The sequence below is a fragment of the Ischnura elegans genome, chromosome 2 (assembly GCF_921293095.1).
Source record: "Ischnura elegans chromosome 2, ioIscEleg1.1, whole genome shotgun sequence".
Lineage (NCBI taxonomy): Eukaryota > Metazoa > Arthropoda > Insecta > Odonata > Coenagrionidae > Ischnura > Ischnura elegans.
In genome coordinates this window covers 79,107,821-79,124,520 of record NC_060247.1, presented here as the reverse complement: position 1 = coordinate 79,124,520, position 16,700 = coordinate 79,107,821, and the positions used below count along the sequence as shown (strand labels likewise).

Genomic DNA, 16,700 nt, shown 5'->3' with positions numbered 1-16,700 from the left:
ACCAGACATTTTGGGGGGGGGGGGTACCAGACATTTTGGGGGGGGGGAACACTAAAAAATGCCACAGCATGTCAAAAAGGCGAAGTCATTTAAATCTCATCTGGCCGCTGGGATGGGATTTAATTAAATGCCCACCATGCTTGAGGGGTTAATATTCTACGGTCCATTGAGAAAAAAAACTGATGTGAGCCTTGGACCTTTGTTTAACTCTATAGTATTTTGTATTTATTAGCAAATATGTAATCAAAAGCTACTTGTTTTACCTGGTTACTTTGGTATATTGGCAACCTATCACATAATCACAGTCCTTGTGAAAAATTATGCTTTTTATTTGCACATAAAAGAGGAAGAGAAATGTGTGGGAGTGGAAAGGAAAAGAAATCCTGCAGAATTGTGATTTAGTCTGAAAATAATTTGTCTGTGAGAAATATTAACTGATGTTTTTGTGACAAAATGCAGCTAGCATTTGGAGCATGAAAAAGGTGTCTGCCTCCTCCCAACTGTCTGGAAGTCAACTTGGTCTGCGTGGGACAATACCTCCACTGTAACTCACCACTGAAAGTAGCTGTTGTTTCAATGTCGTTAAAGGCATTTGTAAATTTTTTGACAGAAATAGACATTGTAAATAATATAGAAATGCTATATTTCAATCCCACAAAAACTGGTCTTTAGAAAATAGAAAACTATTCCTAAAATCTTCTTCTTAGCAATGCTGCATTTTCTATGAGGACTCTCGTGATGGTGTATTTGAGTGGTATTCTAGCTAATATGAGGATTATGTTTTTTTAATTATACATATACATGTATAATTAAAAAAAAAATTTTTTTTTTTTTTTTTTAAATTATACATATACATGTCTCGCGGCTGAGCTTAAAGCCACCGAGTGTGTCCACCGGATTGCGGATGGTGGGTCGACCTTTAGATATAGAGGTTAGCTGCGAGATAAGCGAGTTCTCTCATCGAATAAGCAGTCGTGGACAAAAAGCGGCGGTATTCTGAGGGGGTATTGGGCTACCCTTGGGTAAGGTAAGCCATTTAAAAGATACCAAAACCTGTGAAGATACCGTGACTTGGCGACTGGGGGCCGCCAATAATTATGCCTCTCATCACCCGGGGGAGAGGGCAGCAGCTCTTCTTCACATGTGCGAAGGTGGAGACCATACTGGTCGGTACAGCGACACACATTCCACTACGGGCGTGGTAACATTTACTTTAACGGCTGTAGTACTGCGATGTGGAAGGCAAGGGGAAACCACCACATTATCATCCCGAGGAGTCACAGCTACTCCACTCAATTAATATAATGACATGATGGAATTCTCTCGGGTAAAATATTCCGGAGGTAAACTAGTCCCCCCATTCGGATCTCCGGGCGGGGACTACTCGAGAGGGTACATCGGTCAAACGAGATAGAATGTTACGGATAGGATCATGGAACGTCAGATCACTTCGTACCTGCGGTAAGCTAGAGAACTTGAAGGTGGAGATGCGAAGAATGAACCTCGATGTATTAGGCATCAGCGAAATGAAGTGGCCCCAGGAAGGAGACTTTTGGAGTGGAAGCTACAGAATGATACACACGGGATCGCTAAATGGTAATGCGGGAGTAGGCATAATGCTTAGAAAGAGCGCCGGGATGCGTGTTAAAAGCTACCTGCAGTTTAATGAAAGGATAGTAATGGTGAAGATAGATACTAAACCCGTAGCTACTGTAGTGGTACAGGTTTACATGCCTACGTCAGATTATGAAGACGAAGAAGTAGAAGATGTCTACCAAGATATAGCGGAAGTTATCAAGCAGGTAAGAGGGGAAGAAAATCTTATTATTTTAGGGGACTGGAACGCTGTCGTTGGCGAAGGTCAAGACGGAATAATAACTGGGAAATATGGGTTGGGTAACCGAAATGAAAGAGGAGAAAGGCTACTTGAATTCTGCACGGAGCACAGGCTAGTGGTTGCCAACACTTTATTCAAAAATCCCCTGCGAAGAAGATACACGTGGAAGATGCCAGAAGACCGTAGAAGATTCCAAATCGACTACATTCTAGTGAAACAAAGATTCAGGAACCAGGTGAAGGACTGCAAAAGCTATCCAGGGGCAGATATCGATAGTGACCATAACCTAGTTATGATGAAATGCCACCTTAAATTTAAAAAGTTGAAGAAAGCCGTGAAAAACATATGGCAGGTTGAAAAATTGAGGGAGGTTCAGCATCAACTGGCTTTTAAAGAGGCCGTAGAAAATAAAATAGGGGAGGATCCGACCAACAAACCAATGGAAGAGAGTTGGAAAACCATTAGAAGTGGTCTGCAGGCGGCAGCTGAGGAAGTTCTTGGTAAAAGAAGAGTCGTTATGAAAAAACCATGGATCACGCAGGAAGTATTAGATCTCATTGAAGAAAGAAGAAAATACAAGGCTGCGAAAACAGAGGAAGGACAGAATCGTTACAAGAGGATAAGGAACGAAATATGTCGTAAAGCGCGGAAGGCTAGAGAAACGTGGATGAAAAGCATTTGCGAAGACGTGCAAAACAATCTTAAACATGGAAAAGTAGAGGCCGCTTATAGGATAGTGAGGAACCACTTTAAGGAAAGGGGCGTAAGATGTAATACCCTTAGGGACAAAAACGGAGAACTATTGATTGAAAACGAAGAAAAAGGGAAGAGATGGAAGGAATATCTGGAAGATTTGTACAAAGGAAGTTGCCTCAGAACGAATGCTATCGAAAACGAGAGGGAAGTGGATGGTGATGAAATGGGAGCCCCAATTTTAAGATCGGAATTTGATGCGGCTGTAAGAGACCTCGGGATAAATAAAGCATCTGGCATTGATGACATTCCTGCAGAACTAATCAAAAATTCAGGAGAGAAGACGTTGAGCCAGCTATACAAAATCATTAGTGAAATGTATACGACAGGTGAGATACCAAAGGATTTCGAGAGGAACATTATAATCCCTATTTCTAAGAAGAAACGAGCGGAGAAGTGCGAAGATTTTAGGACCATAAGCCTTACTACACATGCATCAAAGATACTGACAAGGATCATCTATAGAAGAATAGAACGAAAAGCAGAAGAGTACTTGGATGGGGACCAATTTGGATTCAGAAAAAACAAAGGCACAAGGGAAGCAATATTGGCCCTAAGACTGCTCATAGAAAAGAGAATGGAAAAGAACAAGCCAACATTCGTTGCGTTTGTGGACTTAGAGAAAGCATTTGATAACGTGGATTGGAGCACAATGCTTGGAATCCTAAAGGAAATTGGGGTTCTTTATAATGACAGAAGAATCATCCACAGTTTATACAAAAACCAAGTAGCCGTGATAAAATCAGGGCCCAGCTGTGAAGAAGCAAGAATTAAGAAAGGAGTGCGACAAGGCTGTACATTGTCACCCGTAATTTTCAACGTTTACATTGAAAAAGCCATTAAGGAAATCAAAGAAAAGGCATTGGGAGTGAATATCCATGGAGAAAAAATAAGCATGCTAAGATTTGCCGATGACATAGCCGTTATAGCAGAAACAGAGAAGGATTTGAAAAATATTCTGCTTAATATGGGTAGGGTAATGAGTAGATATCAACTGAAAATAAGCACGAAGAAAACCAAGATCTTAGTATGCAGCAGAAGAGAAGAAGTCAAGACCAACATTAAAATAGGGAGGCAAAAACTGATAGAAGTGGATGAATTCTGTTATTTGGGAAGCAAGATAACTAGTGACGGGAGAAGCAAGAAAGAAATTATCAGCAGAATAGCCCAGGCGAAGAGAGCATTTCACCAAAAGAGAGACCTGCTTACAGCGGGAAACTTAAATATGGATGTAAAGAAACAATTTATAAGAACCTACATCTGGAGTATGCTCCTATACGGAAGTGAAGCATGGACAATGACCGCAGCGGAGAAAGCAAGGATAGAGGCCTTTGAAATGTGGTGCTACAGAAGAATGATGAAAATCAAATGGATCGACCGAGTTAGTAACGAGGAAGTCCTAAGAAGGGTAGGAGAGAAGAGAAGCCTCATGAAAACCTTAATAAGAAGACGGAACAACCTTATAGGCCACATCTTGAGACATGATGGCCTGATGAAGACAATCGTCGAAGGACAGGTGGAAGGCAAGAATGGAAAAGGAAGACCTCGAACAAAATATATGGAACAAGTAAAGAGAGATGTGAAAGAGAAGAAATACGTAGGAGTGAAAAGATTAGCTGATAGGAGAACTGAGTGGAGAGCTGCGTCAAACCAATCCTAGGATTGTTGACCAGTGATGATGATGATGATGATGACATATACATGTGAGGATCAGTGGCAAAGTGTGGCATTCAAGCTTATAGTTGTTGCATGCATAGGGAGTGGCCCATTTCCAGGGTCCCTTTTTTCATGAAATCTGAATGGTCATAACAACACTTTAAAATTGTGAGGTTGATGCCAATGGGCCCCAGGATAAACAGTCCCAAATGGTCTCGGCAAGCCAGGGGCCCTTTCAGTACTTAATTTCTACTTTCCTTGGGCCTTGCAATTACATGAACTGAGAAATGGAAGAATATGCTAGACCCCTCCTATGGTTACAGCCTATCTAAGGTCCACGGAACATTGATGTAGGTTCTGCCGTGCGTGAACTTTACAGCGCTCACTTGAGGTTGGGCGCCACTCTGTCGGCTGATGATTGGAACACCATTAACAGAATTAATCCAAGAGAGAGCCAATCAGATAGAAGTGCCCAGTCAAACAGCCAATCACAGTGCAGCTCCCATCCAGCCTACGGTATATAAGCGAGGCAGAAACCGACAGCCGACACCTTCGACCTGAAGACGCTGGCAGGATAGCCAGCGAAACTGTAGTCTACAAACCAGCTGAAGCGGAAGGAAACCCGGAAGAAATGCAGAGATCAAACCATTGCCGAGTGAACTCATGGTTTGTTTTCTGATGTTTTGCCTCATTTCTTCAGCAAAACAACAGAAAAACTGCTTTTGTATTCTTACTTTAAATTGTTTTCTGAGTTTTTCTTAAGTCTTCTCAATATTTTTTATTTTGGTTAACATTAAACTGCTGTCATCTCCTTACTTTAAAATTTTTACTTATCTTTTCTTAAGTCTTCTCAATATTTTTCATTTTTGTATAGCCATCAGTAAATCAGGCGAAGACTGGATGCTTTGCCACTGCTAAGGTTAAGTGGTGAGAGCATTTCATTTTCATCATAAGGAGATCTCTTCTTGAAAAATGAAAACCTCTCTAAAGAGATTTTCATTTTTCATAAATCTTAAATATAGGGGTGTGCCCTTTTCAACTCGACTCGATGCTCAACTCGAGATCAAAAAGTACTACTCGCACATCCTTACACTAGCTAATATAAACTCCACCATTATCAAGGCAATATTGGACAAAGTTGACAAAAAAAGTATTGTTTTGGTGCTAACAATGCAATATTTGTGGGAATTCTGTCTGTATTATACAGAGAATTGAGATCATATATGAGAAAATAAAATAAGAAATGGTGCTCTCTTACCCATCTAACTGCACAAATAAAACCTTCAAGAGATTATGAGGGAGTTCAAATTCCCACGAAAATGTTTGGGAGAATGGTTCTGAGTATACCTCCAAATGAACTCCCATTTCATTTTTTAGGGTTTTTGGATAGATGATATACCCTCTCCCCAAAAACCCTAAAAAATATTTTTCTGGCTACAGCTCTGCCTTACTACAGTACAGAGTCGCAGCAACTCCAACAAACTAATTTGTAACAGACATGATGGAACTCTGGATTAAAATAATTTGAAAGATATTACTTAGTTATCCACTCACCAGTTAGATCTCTTGGATGCAAAGATTACCCAGGAGAGCTCATCAGTCAATTTTAGGATGGGTACTTAAATGGTATATTGCTTCGATAATGAGACTGCCATAAATATTAATTATTATTTTCTTGGGCATTTCCTCAATTTTAGCTCTAAAGATATTGCTCACAAACTGTTTTTAATGACGAATCAGAATAGATATATCATCAGTGTGTCATGATATTTCAGTAAAAAATAAGTTCAAGGGGAATCTTTGTGATGTGAGAATGGTATTATTCTGAGATTTAGGAATATCGTGGCATTCCAACAACCATTTCTTATGATAAGTCTTAATTCCTCATTTTTTATTCCATTATCGTTTATTTCAAGGGGATGTATTTGGCAATCGAAGAAAAAGTTGCATTTCTCAAAAACTTAGTTGGTATAAAATTTTTAAACTTCTAAACACTGGCTCATGTGCATTAATAGGAAGTCGAAATATTAAACTTTTTTGATGAATTTCATTTGAAGTTTGTATCGAGCGGCAAAATCTCTGGCGTTTACGTCACGTTCTGACGTCCGTAATCCCAAAACAAGCGAATTCCACAATTCGCAGTACACGAAACGTGTCAGCGTCTGTAAGGTGCCGGCTTGACCATGGCTCTTGCTAGAATTTTATTGATTTCTGTGCTATTTCAAATAGTTTTTGGGGCCCCGGAAGCAATTAGTAAGGACCTTAAAGTTTTAAATGTGGAAAAATCAGTGGATATGACATCGCAACTCCTGAAAGCGTCTCACAAAATTACCCTAGAAAATTCTGGTAGTGGTGGCATCAAGTCATTTCTTTTCTCGGTGGAGCCTGATATAGCAAAGAAATTGTCTTTCATTGGCGCATCGGTAAGTTTAGGTTAATTAGTAATCTAAAGTTTTTACTATATATGTGGGTGTTTTTGTTTGCTATTGAAGTCAGTTGTGGGAATGGTTAAGGGCACGCTTCATCAGTTCTGGACGAGTTATTAAAACTTTGATTTAAAACTGTGAATGTAATTAAGCTTTATATTGTAGATGAATGTAAGCACAGTAATTCCATGCTGAACTTGAAAATATCAAGTTGAGTTTATTTTGAGGTTTTTGTGAAGGAAAACTGTCCAGTCTTGAATAATTGTGTTGATAATCTGTTTAGTATTTACAGTTTAATTTTATATATTATGGCATTAAAACGCAGTTTCAGGTTACTCTAATGAATTTAAATAATCATCACTATTTTAGGCCTCAGATACTTATAAGACTCCTCTGAAGGTGATTCCAATAACACTCTCGAGTCATAAGGATGAAAAGTTTTGGAAAATTGAACTGAAAGATGATATTCAATCAGGGAAGTCAGTTGTGGTAAGTACTAACAATTTTATTATAACCTGGAATTAGCCATTGAAATTGGAAAAAAAATCCGATGAGTAACTAATTTTGTGATATTGGCATTGTTCTTGAAGGAAAAAAAATTGTGATGAAAATATCGTACTTTTCATTTTTTGATAATTTACTTTCACATTCATGTTATTAGTTCACTTCGCTATACAGTCTGAAATACTTTCTAAAGTTCAATGAAGAGTGAACTATTTAATTCAAACATCATAATGATCATCATAAGTTAGCAATCCAAATATAGGCTTAATGCGGTTCTCCAGTTTGCTTTCCTGTCAGTTAGCCTTGTCATATTTGAGTGATTCCTCTTGTTGTTGGACTTATCTGTCTTCAGTTATCTTCATCAGATTGTCATGCGTCATTATGTGACCAATTAAGTTGCCCTGTCTTCTTCTTAGGATTTTCATGAGGCTTCAATTTTCGCTCTCTTTATAAGGCTTCCTCGTTGCTCACTCAGTCAATCCATTATATCTTTAACATTTATGTAAAGCATCACATTTAGAATGCTTTTGCTCTTGTCTTTTCTGCCGCTGTCAACGTTCATGCCTAGCTACCAGAAAGAAACATGCTTCGCATGTAGGAATTGATTGTTTCCTTAACTCGGTGCTTGTATTCTTGGCTGCTAGTATATTAATTCAAACATATTATTGTGATGAAAGTATGTACGTTTTATGTGTACAATTTCCCTAACCTAGCCTACCTTTCATCATCTCCTCAATGTACTAAACAATTACTATGTGCTTCTATAGTCTTGTAAACATTTAATCTGACTTTCTATTTCTGTTCTAGAAGTTGCCCAACCTCATCAGCCATTCCAAGTACTTCTTACATTTCCCGTTATATCCATTGCAATCTCCCCATTCTCCTCCACATATATATCTCATAAGTCTAATCTTTGCTCATCTCTTTATCACCTCAATATTTGATGCGTTATGCTAAGCTCTTACTGAGACTTCTCTTAAGACTCTTATATAAGTTGCCTGTGTTTAGCTTTCTTTGTTTTTCATCATTGGCTCCTTTTTTGCCCCTCTCGAATTTTAAAATTGTCCGTAAATTTGAGAAGAATCAATGATCTGGTATCTCATTTATTTTTTATTTTATGCTTCTATCACAAATGCCACTATGAAGATGCTACGTTTTTTGAAAAGAAAATGCTACTTTTTTACAGGTTGAAGTGGAGTATGTTGTCACTCATCACCTTAAACCCCACCCAAAGGAGATAATGCAGAAAGAAAAGCAGTTAGTTCTCTTTAAAGGAAATTACTATGTTTACAGTCCGTACACAATTGCAAAGCAGACAACAACAATAGTGGTTGGCACAAAAAATGTTGAGAGCCTTGGAAAAATTAAGCCCACTTCTACATCAGAGAACGGAATGGTCTATGGCCCTTTTGAGAACATAGCTCCATTTTCCATCTCTCCTTTAGATATCCACTATGAGAATAACTCTCCTTTTCTTGTCATAACGAAACTGGAGAGAACGATAGAAGTTTCCCATTGGGGAAACATAGCAGTTGAAGAAGTATTCAATTTATACCATACAGGTGCAATTCTGAAGGGCTCTTTCTCTCGCTATGAATATCAGAGAGAATCTCAGAGTGGATTATCAAGTGTGAAGTCATTCAAGGTATGCCCATGTTTGATGTGGAGTATTTATTATTACCTCTGTCATGATATTCAGATATTTTTATGGAAATGTTTATGTTAGTATTTCGTGTAGTATTTGATATATATAACAAAGCTTCCATATTCCCTGTAATCATCTTTGGATGTTTTAGTTATGTCATAGACATGTATAATTTTTCTGTTTTGTATTGAATTATTTCCCATGACTCATTACTTCTGTAGGCATTGATTAAAGCTGAGGAGTTATAAATATTTTAGGCTTGATTTTATTTGCAAGTCTGCTGTGCGGTTCGACATGTTTAATTCTACAACAATTGCAAATTTCAGACTCTACTGCCAGCATCAGCAACAGATGTGTATTATCGAGATCAAATTGGGAACATATCCACATCACACATGAGAATATTGAGTGATTCAGTTGAGTTGGATGTCCGTCCAAGGTTTCCTTTGTTTGGTGGATGGAAAACACATTATACTATTGGATATAATGTTCCAAGCTATGAATACCTTTTCAATTCAGGTACAACATTTTGCATATTTATTTTACCTTAATTTGATTAAATGTGAACATATTAAAATTTGTAGTGAAATTGTATGGAAAGATTCTCTTGAAATAGGAACCTCTTATAAGAACCATTTGTTCGTAATTATTACTCTATTATCTTGTCATTATCATGAAAAATATTAGCTGATAGGCTGATGGAGGTGCTTATCTCATTGAATAAATATTCATAGTGAAAGAAATTGTTGATACTTCAGTCATATTAATGGAGAATGGTCAAACTATTTACATATCTACTTATACATGGCCGCATAATCCCCAGTGACCATCCTCTGTGTGCATTCAGCCGTTCATGTTTGGAACAATCCATGTACTTGCTTGTATGATTTACTCATATGCTATGGATGGGGCATAATATTGTGGGATAAAATATGTGTGTATTAAATTCTAAAAAGGGGTAATTATCCTTGACCTGCTGTTCATGTCCATAAAAAGGAAATCACTTCTGTTCGTGTATGTGGTTCTAGGCATCATAGTATACAAATAGCTGCTATGGTCAGTATTGTCCAATATTTTGATACTCGTACTGTGCTTGTGGTCAATTTTTTTGTAACTCTTTTGTAACGGTTTTGTACCGATTGTTTCCAACCCCCTGATTTCTTCCCAAAGACCTTCATGCAATTATTTTTCATGTTCATGGTTCTAAGCAATGCCTTGGAATAAGTATACTGTCACTTAAATATACTATGGATTTCTCTGCCAGTTCCTCTTGAATCTTAAAGATTGCACATTTAGTCATCACTTTCATTTATCCTGTCCCTTAAATTTTGTCACCTTATTAATCACTTTGCGGTACATACAAGAACTTATACAATTTTCCTTTTGTAGGAGATGACTATTTACTGAGGATGCGAATCTTGGATCATGCCTTTGATGATATGGTGGTTGATGAATTGATTACCAAGGTGATCCTGCCAGAAGGTACTCATGGTTTTGTCTTGAAAACTCCTTTTGATGTTGAGAGGCTTCCAGACTCAGTACATCATACTTACTTGGATACAAAAGGACATGTTGTGATCAATATGAGAAAACTGAATTTAGTGGAAAACCACATCCAAGATTTTGAGGTAAATTTTGTGGACTTGTAGCTTCGGTATGTGAAACCTAGCTGACTTTCTAATTAGCTTATCTTGTGATTTTTACTCATTTATTATATATTCCTATCGCATGCACAGGATGATTTTTACTGTACATGTTTGTTCTGGCACTTCTCTTCTATGTCTTCTGTTTACTTAGATTTTTTCTTTATCTGAAGTAATATATATGAGGTGTATTTGTTAAGCCATTTTCTTTCGTTCACTTTACAGCTTCAGTATCAGTTCCCAAGAATTCTGATGTTGCAGGAGCCCCTTCTAGTTGTCATGGCATTTTACTTCCTATTTCTACTAGTGATAATTTATGTTCGCCTTGATTTCTCTATCACAAAGGTAAGTAAATTTTATTTAAATTTTCTCTTGGTCTCAATATCCAGAATTTATTTAATAAAGTGTTCATCTATGTGCAGGATGAAGCCAGTGAAAACAAAATGCGTGTGGCTGGGTATTGTGAGAAGATACTTGCTCACCAAGATCAGCGAGCTTTGTCATACCAGCGTTATGATGAGCAGTTAGCAAAATTGAAGTCCTCAAAAGATGTCAATGCATTCCAGGTAACATTTAAGTTTTGATTTAAGACTTAAAACAATGCCATCTTGTCATTATTTCTAGTTATAGTATCAGTTATATTCTGTGAGAAGATATTAGAAATTGATTAAATAATGCAGTGGAGTACTTGAAATACTAAATTTGATGGATGTGGCCAAAAAAAAACTCTGCTAAGTACCCATACCATGCACTGTTATGAATGCTAGGACTTGATGTACCTATGATTAAATGAGGTATGGTCACAGAGTAGGGATATACAGAGAGGACAAAACGGCTGAAGGCGGTAATCAGCTCATTGCGCATTTCACCATGTTCTAAATAAGGAAACGTGGCTTGAGTTGCTATTTGGTTGCTATCGTTGCTATCACTCGCACTTGGCGTGGAGTGTTGTCGCACCAATTTTTTTTATTCCTCCACTCTTCAATGCTTTCACGTAGTGTGCTAGTGTTTTAAAGAAACGTGGAAAATGAAGGAAGTGGAAAATAAGACGAGAAAAAAGGTTTTGCTTGGTGTTCAGCCATTAACTGCAAAAACAATGCGGGCATGACGGAAGCATAGTTGAGTTTCTTCAGTTTCCTTAAAGACCCTGTGAGGTAAGTAATTTCATGTTTTTTTCTGAGTTACATTGCTGATCGAAGAAACTAAACTTATATTCGAGTATTATTTTGCATGCGAAATGAAATTGTCGAAAAAGTTTAATAAGAACTTGTGGTGTTGGCGCAGTTCCAAGGAATGGATGATTCCATGTCGTCGGTCGGATTTAGAAAACAAGACTGTTAGTAATTTATACATAATAACTGCCGGATTTGTGCGTGCGATTTGGCGTTCCTTGCTCTACCTTTATTAGTAAAGAAATAATTAGGCTACTTTGAATTTTAAACCCTCTTTTTTCTGTGGATGGTAAGCCATTAGCACTATTTGGTTTGAATTTACAGCATAATTTTACTTATTTTCAATATGGCCGCCGTGCGCATTTTTCAGTACAGAGAAAACTATGGTACAGCCAATTATGTCCCCTCTGTATATATCTACTCTGTGGTATGGTTTTAAGAGAATTGACTGATGGAGTAACCTGTGAAATGTAAATGTCATAATGAATTGAAAGACTGTTAATCCACCTGAATTGCTGGATACAACCGGTAACACAACAACCTGGTATTCTTACGTACAATGATTGGTTACTCCTTTGCCTAGTCAGTTATATATAGTACATATGCATTAGATGGCTGAAGTGAGAGGGGCAGTATGGAATTCGAGGTTTACAGGACGAAGAAAGATGTTTAGAGGGCTGGATCAGCAAGGATATAAGATAACCTCTTAAGGCTTGATCACACAAGTCAGGCAGGAAATTGTCGAACAGCAGGTGGACTGTTGAAGTTGGTCAAATTACAAATTATCTTTAATTTTTTTAATTTGAATTCTTTGTTTGTGAATTGTTTTGGTAGTTAGTAAATCGGCCTTGTATGTAGAAGAATCTTCAGTTATTCTCTTTTGTCGAATTGCTTTTTTTTGGATATGAAGAGGAGAAATGTTGAAATCACTTTATTGTCCTCAGCTGATTGTCTAGTAAAATAGGATGAAATTGTTTTGTTATTCCTAACTTATTAGCTGTGTGTAAAGTGATATGCAAATACAATGTGGTTGGCATTAATTTATACACTTCTCTTTAGGCTGCCATGAAGAGCATTAACCAAGATTACAAAAATGAAACTGCAAATATTGGAGATTTGATCATCAAAATCAAATCGGATGCCCCGGAATTGGCTGATAAAGTATCTGAAATTCAGAAGATTGATAGGTACATTGGTATTTTTGTATTCAATTAACTATTTATACTTCAGACATTGAAATGCTAACTTCATGTATTGCTGCTACATTTAGATGGTGCAGTTGGCCCTTTGCTGAATATTGTATGATTCATTCATTGACTCATTCAGTTATTTTATGATTTACTAGCTCTAAATTTTTAAACTCGAAACTTACTAGAAGTTACGGTCAATTGAGCAATTTAATGGCTTGTTTGTGAGATGTATTCTGGAATATTAATATGCAGAGTAATTGTAAGGACAGGGTGGCACCCTAGAATGGTTCTCTATCCGTGAATCATAGGCCAAACTGTCATCGCTAAATATTCTTATGTAAAGTCCTAGTTTATGAATAATAAATGTGAGTTCTGATTGATTTCTTGTGATGAGGTGATGAGGCTTCAACTCTTAAACAAGGTCATATCAATCTTAAGTATTCATTTCTTCTCCTTATTGATTGGAATCTTAGATTTTTAGTGATATAATGGGCATGGTTGAAAAAAATACAAGCCTAATAAGTATTTAAACTTCTTGATTTTGCTATTAAGGAGTAAAAATAAATGAGTCAGTGTATCATAATGGATTACCAACTAATAATTGGAAATTGGCCTATTGTTTTTCATCTGTAGTATATTTGGTGGTGATAATTTTAAACTAGCTTTCACCAAAAATGTTTCTTTGTAAGAACAAATGCATTCATATGTAAAATAAATTACCAGTGAATTTAGTAGTGGAATTGTGGACTAAATTATGACAATGACAGCATGTTATTGCATTCCTCAGTATATTTAAAATATGACCTCTTGTAGAGGTTGAAAGTGGTAGTCTCTCTTCATTATATCTGAGAGTGTGACAAAATGTTTTCATGATGTGTGTGTATGTATAATTTTCTTTCATAACATGCAATATGGAGGTGTGCCATTTGTTACTCTTCTTGTGATATAGGTAGTTTTATGAACTGAATTGGTTGTCAAGCCCTTAAGTTACCTGTTACGCCATTAAGAAATTTTTTCCATTTAAGGAACCTGAAAGAACTCTACAAACAGCAGCAAGCATTCTATACGGATAAGCTTGGTCCTGGGAAAAATGTACCCCGGCAGCAGTTGCTCGAGACAGAAAATCAAATGAACAAAAAGAAAGAGGAGTGTATTGAGAAGATCAATGCTCTCGTGAAGTCACTGCAGTAACAGTGTGTTAAATAACAGTGCATTATGTTTTTTTAGTGTGCTGATTGCTAACATATAAGTAGGTTCCAGAGGATTGAGAAGAATGTTTTTCAATGAGTGTATCACTTGTTAAAGAATTGAATAAATTGTTTTGGTGAAAGAATGAAAACATTGCCCAATACTTCTGTCATGGAAGCTGTGTATTCCATTGTGTCATTTAAGAGCATTGTGTTATTCTTAAAGTTTATACTTGTACATTCTAATTTGGTTGAATTGTCAGCCTGATCATTCATTCTTAAAGTCCATCAAAAGCCTTACATTTTAACAATTTTATTTTTATTGTGTGGTGCTGTGCTGAGTATAAGTGATTTTACTGGTATGTTTACCAGGTATGAATGGTTCTCTCATTCCTTACTGAGTGATGTTATTCCATGTGTTTTCTTTCTATTTTTGCACAATTTTTTATGTTATATCATAGCCCAATTAAAAAGTAGAAATTTTTATACCGGCTGCAAAGGATAACTAGAATTTTACCGAATATTTTATTAAAATTGATGATCTCATGTGTCTTTATTTAAAATTAAAACTTGCTCTTCCCATTTTATTAAGAATTAAGTTCAGTAAGGGAAATTTTTGAAAATTGAAATCATGAATGATTAAATTGATTGCTTGGTCTATAACATAGGCCAAGATAGCTGTAATAGCTGTGGAACCCACTCATTTTCTCTTGCAATAAACTGCTTGATGTCTAAAAATGCCCTTCTTAATTTTCTTTCTTTAGGTCTAAGTATCCATAAATACTATTTTCATAATGCATAGTAATTGTCTCAAGTGACACCAAGACTATTTAGTCCTCTTAGGATCTTAACTTGATGGACATTCATACTTATTATTGCCCTATGTTGTAAAATCTCAATCAAATGAGTTTGGCACTCATGCCCTTAAAGTGAGCTGCTACACCTCACTCATGTAGATGGGTCATGTGTGGTTCCTTACTCTTTCAAGTGATTCCACCCCTCACATGAAGGTTTGCCCGCATAAGTGAATGAACCAGATATGTATTGTCATCAGCTACTCAGCAAGTTGGGTGGCAACATTCGTGTTTTCTCACTATGAGAGTATGGCTACAGAGGGCATACAATTTTTATTGTAAATTATCTTTCCCTTCCATTAACTGAATTTTTTTGATGAATTGCAATTTTGGGTCTGAGTGAAACACTCCATTTTTGTAGTAGATTCATAATAATTAAGTCATTGTATCAGCCTTTGATGTACCTCATCGAACTTTACTGAACATGCTTCAAGTCATTGATTAAGCCTGTCTCATATGGGTACCACATATTGGTAGTTTATTCCAAATGAGGGTAATGTGACCCATTTCCCTGACTTCGTTATTGCAGTGCCAGCAATCATTTTTTCAAAATCAAATTTGAGATTAGTTAAAACCATTGTCTCTTGGATATGTTAGCTGGCAGTAAGATTATCAGTTATGGAAAAAATAGAAATACTCCATGGGGTTTAATACATAGTTTGAAAAACGTGGAATCAATCAAATACAATATATTTTAATGATTCCATGTAAATAGAACTATCCAGCCTCGAGGAATATTTGTAGTCGGGGTGGACTTTGGTTTTGCAAATATTCATCAATATGCATTTTTCGTAATTTGACTCTACAACTACACACAACAACTTTTCTCACCACTTCATAGTTTTCTTCGGGTCTTTCTTGCCAGGGCCTGGTCGTTTTTATATAGAGCAGACTTTACTGTGCACTACTGTATCATTACCCAGTCAACACAACAATTATGGTCACGATGTGGCCATACTGTGGCAAGGCATTATGGCCATAGTGGGTTGCCATAATGGTTTTGACCCCCGGCCACACTGTGGCCAAAGTGTGGCTAGCCATAATGTGGCTTTAGTGTGGATAGCCACACTATGGCCACATTTTGGCTAGCCACAATGCTCCACCTTTAATATATTAATACTTATACATATAATAATTCCTTTTTACTAGTATTATTATACCTCCTTAAATCCTAGCTATGCCCATCAATGCAAAAATAATGATTTTTTAAAAATTAGTTGTAAACAAAAAATTTTAATTTACCATCAATTTAAATAATAAATACGATAAAATGCCCTCTGGTTGGCACCCCATACCCCAAGTAGCACTTTGCGATATAGAGTATCAGAAAGGTAAATGCAAATAAAAGTTCCTACTTAGTAAATGATGTTTGTGAGTACTTTATTATTGCAGTAAATTCACCATAAATAACATAATATAACCATTAATGATCGCCTACGTTAGCCACTAAAAAAACATAACAACATTGCAGATAAGCTAGTATTACAATATTGCCTTGAATTTGAGACAGTAACATGTTACACATCCACCTCAAGTTATTTTAGCTAGGCTTATGGACCAATCTGTAACAGGTAAAATCACATATTTAGTCATTATAACATTTACGGTAGTCTATCAAATCTTCCCCACATTTCAACATCACAGTACTCACGGAAAGACGCCGAAATAGATAAAATCAATAAATAATGTGGAAGCCTTTAATACATATTATTCTTTCTTTAACACACTTTCTTTATATCAATGAAATCAACCAACTCTCATTTTGATAACTCATCAACAAGTCTGCATCTATAGCAACCGTAAACAAACTTTATCATCTGTGGCAGCTGTGGC

At 36.6% G+C, this 16,700-nt stretch overlaps 1 protein-coding gene across 1 annotated transcript; it reads left to right on the top strand.

The window, feature by feature from the left end:
• Nucleotides 1-6,376: 6,376 nt before the first annotated feature.
• On the top strand, nt 6,377-14,751 carry LOC124154027 (dolichyl-diphosphooligosaccharide--protein glycosyltransferase subunit 1). The gene is made up of 9 exons (XM_046527509.1): nt 6,377-6,669; nt 7,042-7,161; nt 8,363-8,821; nt 9,148-9,340; nt 10,211-10,449; nt 10,690-10,809; nt 10,887-11,030; nt 12,696-12,823; nt 13,852-14,751. Exons 1-9 carry the CDS (start codon nt 6,430-6,432, stop codon nt 14,015-14,017), a joined length of 1,809 nt encoding a protein of 602 aa, XP_046383465.1. The 5' UTR covers nt 6,377-6,429; the 3' UTR covers nt 14,018-14,751.
• Nucleotides 14,752-16,700: the final 1,949 nt, after the last annotated feature.